Raw genomic sequence first — 13,325 nt, 5'->3', positions numbered from 1 at the left:
TCTTTTAGAACAGCTTAATTGCTTGTGTAATAATACTCTCACTAACAACTTTTGCTTTTTCCCTGCAACCTGTTTCAATAAAATCAGATCTCCATCTAGAACACTTCAAATACACATAAGGAGAATACTTTTATTACTAAATAAAATATCAAACTACCAGATGGCCCTTCTGACAATACTGATAAAAACAAAGGTCATAAGAATATAAAACATGTAACAAAAACAATCCAGCTATCAGTGGTAAGTTGTTTGAAATTAAGTACTTAGACAGGTTTCTGCTAAATCCCTTTAAAATAATTGGTTATAAAAATGTCAAACAAATTAAGTTGTATAAGATTGTTGCCAACATAAGGATTATTCAAGCCATCTGCAACACTAATAATCCTATGTTCTATAAAAAGGATTCAGACCTACCTGCCACTCTTATATCACAGGCTAACGCAAGTTCTAGGCCACCACCTAATGCAGTTCCATCTATTGCAGCAATAGTAGGTACAGGCAGATTTGCTGAAAAAGAAAGTACCAGTTAATATTGGCCTCATAAAGAACACCTCTGAAACACCATTTCATTACATTTTGTTATAAGTACCATCATGCTACGGGAAAGAAGTTTCATAAAACAAAGCTGAGACAAAAACTGGTTGCTCAGCAACACTGACAATAACATTGACCCTCCTTCTAATCACACTGTGGTTGAATAGGTTTGTAAGCCTTTTTCTCTAGCTTCCATTCACTTCTGACAAAAATCTGAATAGTAAACTCCAAAAACATACATAGCAGAGATAGGTAAAGAATAAACCAGGAATACTTAAAAAAAGGCACATACACAAACAACCCCAGTTGAAATACAGATGTCTTATCATAACCGTCTGTGATGCTAGCATAGCTGGAAGCTGTGTCTTAATATTCCCAGACATGGTGTGGCCACCACTATCACCCCTTTTCTCCTGTAAAGCAGCAGTTATCAGCTTCATGGAATCTGGGGAAGTTTTCAGTGTGATAAACAGATGCACATGCTGCCAGTACACATGACAGGTAGCAGTGTCAGAGCCCTGTGTGACCGTAGCCTGGTTTGTATTTAATTTAATATCAGCATTCTGACATGGGGAAGTGATTTAAACATTCAGCTTACAGTACTGCTCTTCACCTCCAACAAATTTATGTTCTCTCCTTCCCCCTTCACCACAGACTCAAAGAAGTGTGATGAAAAATGCATCCTCTTTCTCTATGTACTTTTTCTTAGTTATATAGGAAGGTAAGAAGGGAAGGCAACTCTCACTTCCAGCAGGGCCAGGTTGTTGACCGAAACTCATAACCTTGTCACCATAATCAATTTGCCAAACAGTCTTGCAATCCAAGTTCAAGGCTGACACAGCTAGCATTTCTCTTGAAAGAATGTGACTTTGACATAGGAAAATGAAGAATAATTTGCCTGAACATGAAGGCATGGTCATTATCAGCTGTAGTTCCCAGCAGTTACTGCCTGCATGCACGTTCCATTTCTCAGAGGTTAGCAAACAGAATCTGGAGCACTACTTATACAACTTTTGCAGTACTCAAAGGCAGACTACTTTCCCTATGATAAGTAACTTCCAAATGTAGCTATAGTACAATTCAAGTAGACTATTCCACACAGAAATAAAACTTACAGAGAGAGTATTGCAAAATGGCTTGGTTTCAAGAATTACGGCCAGCACTCCTATCAAGAAATACTAAATTTTGAAAATCAAAGGGAGAAAAAGCAGTTTGATACCATGTGTAGGAATCATCACTTCCAAAGGATATTAATTTTAAAGGATCACTTGACATGGAACTTCACAATGAATCAAAGGCAAAATACAAATTCTTTACAGTAGCTCTGTGCATACCTATCAAAATAATTAAAGAAATTAATCCTTTTAATATGTTCTTGTGAAGCATCAGAAAAAGCAATACAGAGATAAACTGGCAATTGCTTTGGATCATAAGCTGAGTTTCTAAGCTACCAGAACTTGTTACCAAGGGTAAAACTTCTTGGAATATTCACGTTTTGTAGTACAAAAGACACTTGTTCATGTTTATCTGCATAGTTCTAATACACAACTTCCAAAACTGTTCAGCTCATAACAAAAACTGATATGATGTTTGACAAATTACGCCCTGTAAACTTAACTGAGTTGTATGCGCTCACATTTTAGGAACAATGAATTATATAAATTGACAGGTCAACCTCCTCAATGATTCTACATGGCAAGGCTTATTTGCAGCGAGTGATAGAAAAGGACCATTTAAAGCTTTGCCAAGAAGCCCAGTGGTTTTATTCTCTACTATTTCACATTTTTTGTCACGGTCTAAATAACAAGATATAAATTTCAAGCAATTGTACTAATAATCATTGGTGCTAGATTCTAAATCTGGTATGGGTTTATCAATGTGCAATTGTGAGCTGCATAGTGAAGTCCCCAAACAGAACTGGAAATAGATCTATAAGAAACAAAATAATTCAACTAGAGTGTACAACATACAGATAAGAGTAGACCATGTACACAGATACATGTTGTTAGAAGCAGTTAAAAAAAGACCAAGTAATAAGCAGCATTGAACTGTAGTCAAGAGAACTGCACTGAATTCTTGTAGCACATCAATGTGTGGAATACGAAGGACACTAAATAATAAGCCAGTTCACGCAATGAATTCATAAAGAATTACTTCACACATCTATTTTATAGTAAAGCATGTAGATACACTTCCATTCTGAATATAAAACAAGCGTCCCAAGCAAAAGTCAATACTCATGTCCTACTATAACATCAATGCTTAATGATATTACAGAACAGGAAGGTTCCAAGTACAGTAAAGAAAAAGAAGGGCCCATTTCAGCATATGTTAGTCCTAAATCAGCAACAAAGCCAGATACAAGACAAAAATGTATTTCTGTATTTGAGATCACAGAAGAAACAGAGTTTGGACTAGCTGAAGAAGCAAAAAAACATGAACAAGCAAATCAAAATATTTTGTATGTATTATTTGAGGAATAACCTGCTGGAACAGAAGGCAAAACAACCTGTATAAAAGGATGTTTATTGGCCATTCAAGACATGATACAGGTGGAGTGACTAACAGGTAAATGGAAGAACTAAGAAAATAAAGGTACACAAAAACTTCAATAAGAGAAACTAAACAGTAACACGATGCAGCTAATTAAGTCAAATAAACCCATAAAAAGCTCAAACAAAAGTTAGAAAATATGTTATACAACAATATAAAGAAATGGGCTTGTTTCCTACTCTGTAGTAACTGTGGATCTTCAATTCAACTTCAGAAGTGCATTCCTGGTAAATATGTTACATGTAGTTTTAGAAAAGGCTGATCAGATGCATTCTGTAGTCTTGGAATGACTCCTGCTTACCTGTGACTCTCCATTACTTAAAGACATGAAGAGTAGAGTAAGCTAAACTCTCCCACAATTTTGTCATCAGTACAGAATGTCACAGGAGGACATTGCATTTAAGCATATAAAAACACATGTAATGTGTTGGAAGTGATCTCAAAAAATCACAACTGTTTTGAAGCTGGTAATTGTTATTTCATCTTTAAGTGACTTTCTACATGAAAGTAGCTAGTGACTAACAAGGGATTTCCTTTCTGCTTAAAGATGATTATATGATGAATGAAAGACCAGTGTAAGAATACAAGCACCAGGTCTGGAGGATATGACCAAAAATAGTTTCTCAGATGTGTCACAAAGTCCACACAGCTGATTCATATACTGCGGACACCAACATTCCCCAAATAGAAAGTCAAAGTTGCCTGGATTATATTAACCTGAATTGTGTGTGACTATTTAGTCCTCTGACTAATTTAAAAGTTCTTATAAAATTACAGAAATGTAAGATATCATCTGACAGGAAACTGAATTACACTTGAGATTTTCTTAGTAACTACCAAGCAGCAGCCTTTTTCCATTCCTGCAAAACCTCACTTTCTCACTACTCACAATGAAATGGTCTGATCAACTAGGAAAAATCTACTTTCCATAGATATTGAGAAAAAAGGAAGGAAAAAGTATGAAGAACAAATAAAGAAATACAGTAAAAACAAAATGGCAACAATTTATACATGGAAGTAGCCTTGCCTTTATGAAACATTACATACAGTAGATTTTACATAACAGGCAATAAACATATTCTTTAGACAGTGTCCAAGGGGTCAAAAGACCTATCACTATTACTAGTCCCTTACTGAGAGTTCCTGAAATAAATGGGCTGAGGAAGAATAACACAGTCATCCAGAATTCCAGATTTTGTGATTTGTGTTCCTGGTCAACCTACATCAACTTGTCCAGATTGATTAACTTAAAATACATGACACTCAGAGAGAAAAAAATGTTAGTGATTTAGAACATATCAAACCAAAAAGACCGACCTCCTAAGAGTGGCTTCCTTGCTTGCTAAGTAAATTTATACCTGTAGTATTTTCTGTTAGGAACTGTACAACATACAGAAAAAGAAAAAACATTTTCAAGCTAGGCACAAAATTTTGAGATCTAGGCTGTTCACATGTCAACAAGCTTTCTATGAGAACTATGTATTTGCCTGACAGCAGTTCAATCAACCCTGAAGAACACCTGCAATATTCCTTCCTATAGCTAGGATATAGGAGTCATTATTAAAGAATTAGTCCAACAAAGTTAGATTTCAGTTTCTTTTACTTTAAGGTAAAAAGTCTGCACTGATACTGCAGCAGCAGTTGTAGTTCACAACTCCCATGAACCAGAAAACACCATGGAAGCCCATTAAGTCCTTAACAAGGCAAAATTATATATTTTATATATATATATATAAAATCCTTAGATGTACTTAGCTTCTATTTCTGATGTACTCTTTTACAGCTTAGGACAAGTATTTTCAATTCAACAAACCACGGCAGTCAGCTTGGTATTTAGGAAGATTCAAATAGAGCCCCACTTTAAAGTGTGCTTTTTCAAGCATTTGATAAGAAACAGTAAAATGAAAGACAGTCACCTTCACTCCCCCTGCTATTCCTCTGTTGTGCTCCTATACCTGGACAATGTCAAAAAAAGTCCTTATTGTTCATCTCTCTTATTACTTCAGTGACCTCCGGCAATCAATCTTCAGAAAGAACAGTTACTCAGATGTAAATCAGAAACTAGTCACTACCGCTAGTATGTACTGAACCAGATTCATAAGCCTGACTTGTCTTCAACTATCAACAGACAGCCAATGGTTTAAGAAGCATTCTTGTTTCCCACTACTGACTAAAAAGAAAGTACTGAGAGTACTCTTGCTTCCTTCAAAAAATGTGGGTCTCCAACTAAGACAGAAGGAGGAAGATAATTCAGATTTACATGACATCACAACTGAATTCCCACAAAATGGAGAAATAGATAGTCCAACCTATTTATTCTACATGTGCATTTCTGATTATTTGACAAATAAGGCTGGTTAGTGCACAGCTTACTAGGACAAGCAACTTCAGGGGGCATTTCCAGCAGCTCATTTTTTTGCTTTTCAATGATGGATTTCATAAAACATGAAGCAAGGAGATTGAATTGTTCAAAAACTCCTGCATACTGTATTATATGGATTACTGAATGAAAGTATGCTATAAATTGAGGGATATATAAAAAGTTCCACAATTCATTATCTAACTCAAGCAGGTTAAGAAAGCATGGCAAATATCTGCCTACATATGCCTACAGCACATGAGAAACCTTTAAATCACAGAACGGTCGAGGCTGGAAAAGACATCTGAAGGTTACTTTGTCCAAACCCTTTGCTCAAACAGTGTCACCTAGAACAGGCTGCTCAAGCTCATATCCACATGGCTCTCGAAGATCGCCAAGGAGGGAGACTCCACAACCTCCTTGGGTAACCTGTGTCTGTTCTATCACCCTCACAGTAGATTAAGTGTTTCCTGATGTTCAAGAGGAACCTCTTATATTCCATTTTGTGCCCATTGTCTCTGGTCCTGTCACTGGACACCACTGGAGATAGCCTAGCTGTATCTTCTTAACACCCTCCCATTCAGAGAGAGATAGGTATATTTTGGTTTATATATAGATAGACAGGTATAAAGATATATAGATACATAGATATGAGGTCACCTCCTGAGCCTTCTCTTCTCCAGGCCAAACAGTCCTAGATTGCTCAACCTTTCCTCATAAGAGAGATGCTCCAGTCCATTCATCATCTTCACGGCCCTTCGCTGGACTCTTTCCAATAGCTCCACCTTTCTCGTACTGGGGAGCCCAGAACTGTGCTCTAGCAGTGGCCTCACCAGTGCTGAGGAGAGGGGAAGGATCACCTCCCCCTACCTACTCACAACACTTCTCCTAATGCAGACCAGGTTACCATCAGCCTCCTTTGCCACAAGGGCACAGTGCTGTCTCATGTTCAACTTGGTGTCCACCAGGACCTGCAGGGCCTTTTCTGCAAAACTGCTTTCCAGATCAGCCCCCAGCATGTGCTGCTGCATGGGGTTGTTTCTACCCAGGTGCAGGATTTTGCACTTTCCTTTGTTGAACACAATGAGGTTCCTGTCAGCCTATTTCTCCAGCTTGCTGAGCTCCCTCTGAATGACGGAACAACCCTCTGGTGCATCAGCGACTCCTTCTACTTCTATATCATCAGCAAAGTGGCTGAAGGTACACTCTGTCCCGTCATCCAGATTGTTAATGAATAAGACTGAACCAGTATTGGCCCCTGGGCTACAAACTGCTGGCTAGAGGCCTCCAGGTAGACTTCATGCTGATGATGACCAGCCTCTGAAGCCATCTATTCAGCCAATTTTCAATCCAATTCCATGTCTGTTAATCCAGTCCATGCTCATCAGTTACTCTATGAGAATCTTATATGAGACATTTGTCAAAAACCTTACTGAAGTCAAGAGGGACAATACCCACTGCTCTTCCCTCACTTACCAAACAAGTCATTCCATCATAGTTATAAGGCCGGTGAAGCATAACTTCCCTTTTGTGAAACCATGCTGACTACAACTGATGACTTTCTTGTCCCTCATGTGCCCAGAAGTAGTTTCCAGGATTAGTTGTTCCAGCACCTTCCCAAGGACAATTTTATAATTTACAGGTAAGAAAGCTCTTTCTCTGTTTCTTAGTGCATTTATTTAGAAGTAGTAATATTAATGGAGCCTTCAAATTAATAAAAAGAATGGTTACATGCCCCAAAAATGTCTAAACACAACAAAACACTTATGTGTAGATTCCATAATTAATGGGTCAGCCATTAGGAAAGCAACAGAAGTCACATCATAGAGTGAAAATGTCAAATAAAGAAAATATTTTATTACAGAAAAAAGTGCTCATTTACATCCTATTTATCTTCAATGAGTATTACAACTAACAATAGCTTAAAACCACTTAATACTTGAAGTCTATGGGCAAATTACTACACCAACAATGTTGAAAGAAAGGTTCAAGACCTGTTAGTTTACAGAATTTCTTTCATAATTCAAAATCTGCAGGTTTTCTGGTTACAAGTTAGGACAGCATTTTCAAAAGGCCACGGATGTAAATAGGAATTTTGAATCAGCATTAGTAATGATTTTAAACTACATACTAGCTTGCTATAATAATTCGGAATTTATTTTTAAAAATTGGTTTTAATTAAGTTTATACCTAAATATTTGTATCTTGTAACTCAGAATAGACTTCTCTTCCACCTGTTCACTACCCATATTTTTGACCTCTCTCAGTGATGCTGCTCTTGAGCATGAAGTTAAGATTTTTCCCTTCAAAAATAAAAGGGCATAAACTATGCATCCTGAGTGGCAGGCAGAGGCAGTCCATGGGCAATTGTGATTAAAATGTTCCTAATATAAAGAATATTTGGAACATTTTAATCACAAAATCACACTCTCCTGTAGGTTAATTTCTGTCACAGGAAATCAGAAAAATAATTGCAACACAGTACTGTATCTTGATTTCAACAACTGGGATCTTTTCCTAAAGAAAAATAATAACATTAAGATGGCATATGAGCTTTGCATTGTCATTTGTGTTTCAGGCATTTACCTCATGTTGTAAAATCTGCTATCACATCAGCGACTACAGCAGTTTGCTTGCATTTTCAATTGCAAGCACTACAATCAAAAAAAGGCCTTTCTACAGGAAAAAAGCTAACAGAAACCAAACATTTCAACATGCACGTTCATCTATTCTATAACACTATGAAAACCATCCAATGTATGTAGCAACACAACAAAGTGGCTAAGAGAGACTGTCAAATATTCCTGTGTGAACTTGAAGGCAAAGAAGATTGGTCAAATCATTTTTGTGCAAGACAAGTATCTAAATGCTACAAAGCCTTTACCAGTCATAATTGCAAAAAGAATGAAAAAGTGGTTACTCAAAGTAACTTACGTATTTACATATGTTTTAAAAATATCTCCATCTGCAAAAACATCACCACACTTAGTCTGAATAGTCTACATGTGCACTTGGATACACACAATTCATGTCCACACATATGCTAGCTACAGCTGTGAAAGGCTTTTAGCTACCCTCTAATTCCTGTGCTTTGGATAAGAAGCTTAATAGACTGCTACTGTTGAAAGCTTTATTTGAACATTACTATCATTGCTTTAATACCTTCAAACTTCAGGCAGACAATCTGCAGCAAGACAGAGCTGCATGAAAAAAGTTATTTCTCAGTACTTGTAAAAAAATTTTGCTTTTTAATAAAAATGGTCACTGCACATTACTTACAGTCGTTTATTAAGCACACAATACTAGTAAAGTTTATCTTCCCTTTATTATGACTGTAGCTAAGGGGTTTTCTTAAGGCATCTCCCCCAATCCCATTAATTTCCCAGTTTCCTCCAGTGATCGCTCTTTTTTATAAATGAACAAAAAACCCCACTTTTGAATTGACAAAAAAATTACTTAATATAGGAATATTATGTTCTTAATTTTAAAATCTTCTATTTGGTACTTTATTATGGACAGTTAATAGGGACAGTGTGTTTTTTTATTCTTTATAATAGGAGCAAAAGCTAGGAAACTAATGAGAATGGAACTTTATCCCAGCTGACACCAGGACAAGGCACTTCAATCAAACCATTTAGCTACAAGGCTTCTGCAGCCAACTGTCCCATGATTCTCTTTTTGTACTACATAAAATAGTTGGGATATGTCATTCATCTTCAGTGATGCACTTCAGTTTGAAAAACAGATTCCTCAGTTTCTTCATATTTACTAATGTTTCCTCTTGTAGATTTATTCTGCCTTCAGCAAAATAACAATGAAGTAAACCCCAGATGACAGAATCTACTTTCTGTGCAAATGAAGAAAAGTTTTGGGCAGAAGAAAAATGAAAATTATTTCTTATCCTTACTAAGTATATTTAAGAACTTATTACACAAATAGCATAGCACATATTCAAGCACTGATTTTACAAAACAAAAGGAGAATGCTAAGGATAAAAGATTTCAGTTACATTTTTACATTCTAATTCTAGGTACATTTTTTTCTTTCTTAGCACACAAAATAAAACTTGAGCCGCTGCACAACTATAATCTCTAATAATTAAGATAATCCAATGGGACAAGTCTGGATTTTTTTGTATTGTCTACTTGTTTGATTTACAGTATGAAGACAACATATACTCTAGTCCACTAGCATTCTTGTTTGGCACGATACAAAGAAAATCCTACAGATTGTGACCATTTTAAATGAACATTTCTATAATTCTTCTCCTGTACTATTTTCAGCAGTATTCTGTATACCCACATTCCCCACTCTAGTGCTAAAATATCTGTATTTTGAAATTAGCTTAATATATGAAGTAATAGTTTCAGTCAGCTTATTCACTGAACACTAGAAAGGATACACACTCTAATGTTCACAGTACGCATAAATATTTTTTTATATATATAAACTAGCTCAGTAATACCCTCAAAGCACCACATACCTACACAAAAGTCATGTTCAATACAAGACTTGAACACGATATTCTGAAGTCAATGCCTAATACTGGGCCCAAGCAGTGCACTTACAATTTCTTCGATAGAAGAGCAACATAATACTTCCAGTACCATACCAGGAATCGCTGCCCTTTGAATACCAATTGGTTCTAGGAACAGAGCCAGAGACTGAAACAGGCAAAGCAAAAGAGCTAACAAACTATTCCTTCTCATTCAGGGATTGAAACATGCATTTTCAAACCTGAACAGGAAGAGGAAAGGGTAGTTTCTCAACGCATCAAACATACACAATGTGGCTTCCAGCAGCCTTCAACACCAAGTCATACTGGAGGCCTGTATTAACAGTCAATGTGCAAACCGGCTATGTTGATCTCAGTAAACCATTTGAGCAAGCAGCATGCTTGTTTTGGTAGTGGCTTTCTGCGGGAGGAAAATTAAAGAGGCACAGCCAGAGCACAGGCACTTTTCCTCATAGAACAGCATTTGGAATTGCTAACAGAAGGAAAACTGAACTACAGCTGAGGCTATGTTAATTTTTGTTAAGGCTGTACAGCAGTGCCAGAGATCAAAGTAATGAATCAGCAATGCAAACCCACCTCCCTCCCTAATCTTCGGATCTTACAACCACCTTATCCTAATATTTGAGTCCTCTGCTTCTGCACCTTTTATTGTAAGAGTTTTTAGAGAGTTATTATTATGGGGGGAAAAAGTGTATTAGCAATTATGGAAGCAATGCTGCCATACAAATAGTTAATAAGCATCTTGGTACAGAAGTTTAATGTTGCGTTCATTGCCTCTATAATGGTACAGAGTTTAGCATTGTGTTTTTTAATTAAAAACAATCCAATGCAATTTTACAAAGCCATAATTTCAGCTCTGCAAGCACTGTACTGTCTATTTAGGAAACAGACAATACTTAGTCAAAGGGTATCTTAAATTAATTCAATGTTAAGAGAAGCAGTAAATCTATTACTGGAAAACAACCAAGAGCTCAGCAACACATTCAGAATGCTAGCAGTCCTGAACTGTATTGGTTATGCTCTACACTTAACAGGCAACAACAAAACACAGCAAGCCAAAATCTCCCTTTCACAGTGTAAGCAATGTACAGAGACCACAATGCCTAAGGATGGCTGCTAAGTGTGGCACTGCTAGCTATACATTTGTCCTTTTTCAAATTTGATAGCTACCTGCAGTATTTTATTCAGCTTCTCAGTTAATGCTTTTTCAAGTTATAGCCTGTATCTGCTCTTCCCCAAGAGAGAAATCCACAGTTTTTCACAATGGATTTCCAAACTAAAGCACACTATCTTTGCTGCCCAGATTTACCTCCAGTACACACAGACTGATTTGGTCAACATTACATAAGTAGCCAATTCTCAGTGTAGTAATCAGGTCTGGAGTGTTTGTTACTAAATGAGGATTTTTAGTGTTAAACAAAGCTCCACAGAAGCACCAGAAACTCAAACAGCAAAATACAGCACTGTACTGACCTCATCAATGATCATTCTTGGCTATTTTTGGCTATTTTAAGACTTCACCATGGGAAGGTGGGGTGGCAGTTAGCAGCCCAGAAATCAAGCAAAATTTACATAAACCTGATCCCACTCTTGGGATCTCTGTGATCAAGTTTTGACAGCTTGCATCCAAAATAAATCTGTAGCGTATAATGCGGCACAACCTAAGAGTTCCCAAGGATGTATGACCTTAAATAGTCAAAAAGGAACTTTTGGGAGAAGAGACTTTTCTCCTGAAGGATGAACAAGAGCACTCTTTTAGGTAAATCAAATGTTTGGTGATGACTGAGACAAGCCAGAATGACAGAAAACTGCTAAGGAGGAAAACACCCAAAACTTCAAATATATGGTTGTATCTGCTTTGAATAAAATAAAAAGCACACAATAAAAAAAAAAAAGCGCAATGACTGCAAGGTGCTTTCATTCAGGATAACCTCATTCAAACCAGACTATGTCAAAACTAATCACATCTGTGAAAATTATGTCTAAACAAGGTTTAGTAATATCACTACTTATTAAAGTTATATCAAAACTTATGCACAGAAACTAATCAGATGTCTTAGAGTACTATAAGGTTTGTTATAATGGAACATGCCCATTAGAAAACAAGTACAACTAGCATTTCATTAAGAATTTCTTCCTCAGCTTAGTTGAGAACTAGGTTCCATCAGGTCACAAGTAAGGTGTTTTGTCTCCAAATGTGACATAAAAGTCAAACCTAACTACACTTAATTTTGATTTTTACAAGTAACCAAAAAAGCCAGTCTCCAAATTATATTTTTTCCCCAATTGTGGATTTTAGGTACTTAAACATATATACTTTGGAAAAGCTTTGCAATTTTGTTTCTCACTAATGAGGGGTTGGGGCCAAACATCACTGAGTAATTACAGGTATTTGCTCAGTTCCAGCGCTGCAGCTTCACCTTCTCTTTCTGCTAAACAAGGTGGTTTTTTTGGAGGGCAGTGGTTATTACATTCAGCTCCACATATAGCCTCAGTTTGTTTTGCAACTGAAATCACAGATTATGTACAATGATTATATCACAGCCCAGACCCCACAGCCAGTATAAAGAACAACATGGACTTAATGGGAGTCATATCATAAAATACATGCTGAAGATCTGACCCACAATGATGGCTTCCCCCCTGCCCCAAGCATCAAAAACAAGGTTTCTGGGAGTCAGTAACATTTGATTTCATTCCATCAGGCCTGTTTTGTTTTGCATGGTTGCAAGAGATCTATTAATGCCTTCTCTCCTATTTTTTTGAGGACAAAGCCAGCCTTACATCAGTAACAAAAAGCCTCAAGGCAGAACACAGTAATGGACAGGCAGTCTTACAATTCTTACTACTAAAAAAAAACCAAAAAAAACCCACACCACAAAACAACAACAAAACCAACAAAAAAAAAGTAAACAAACCCCCACATTTCTGGTGTAATTTTAGAAGAAGCAACCACTGCTAAAAATAGAGACTGTTTTGATCCCCTGCCCCCCCAACTCAAAGCATTGCAACGAATGGCTCAGTACAAATTTTCAGCTTTTTTAAATCCTTCTTTTTATACCAAGTGGTATTTACTGCAGTCTTAATACTTCACCCAAATTTAGCAAGAAGTTGTAAATTAATCTCTTAAAAACAAATGCAGTATGCTTTCAATTTCCAGAATTTCTCTTCTGTAGCCATATTCCAAAATGATACTACAGCTTTTTACACAAACCACTAGTGTAAGCGTTTTAAATGTAATGAAATTGACAGGAAATAAAGAAAACCGAAGTATGTCAATTCTAAAAAGATAAGTTTATGCAGTTGTTCAAGATTTAATTAACCTTTTTTGTATTTTATCTACAAAGATAATTTAATGGGTCT

At 36.5% G+C, this 13,325-nt stretch overlaps 1 protein-coding gene across 6 annotated transcripts in view; it reads right to left on the bottom strand.

The window, feature by feature from the left end:
• AUH (AU RNA binding methylglutaconyl-CoA hydratase) overlaps positions 1–13,325 on the bottom strand; it is a 114,938-nt gene that overhangs the window by 62,605 nt on the left and 39,008 nt on the right. For 5 of the 6 annotated variants that reach the window (XM_055790504.1, XM_055790502.1, XM_055790501.1 and 2 more), the window contains one exon: positions 415–507. The exons of the other annotated variant lie outside the window; for it this stretch is intronic. In XM_055790504.1, the coding sequence (XP_055646479.1) occupies positions 415–507 (93 nt within the window). The remainder of the gene's footprint in view (positions 1–414; positions 508–13,325) is intronic. 6 annotated transcript variants of the gene reach the window in all.

Source organism: Falco peregrinus, chromosome Z, assembly GCF_023634155.1.
Source record: "Falco peregrinus isolate bFalPer1 chromosome Z, bFalPer1.pri, whole genome shotgun sequence".
In the NCBI taxonomy this organism is placed as follows: domain Eukaryota; kingdom Metazoa; phylum Chordata; class Aves; order Falconiformes; family Falconidae; genus Falco; species Falco peregrinus.
Note: the sequence above shows the minus strand (reverse complement) of the source record. Positions and strands in the feature narration are given on the sequence as shown.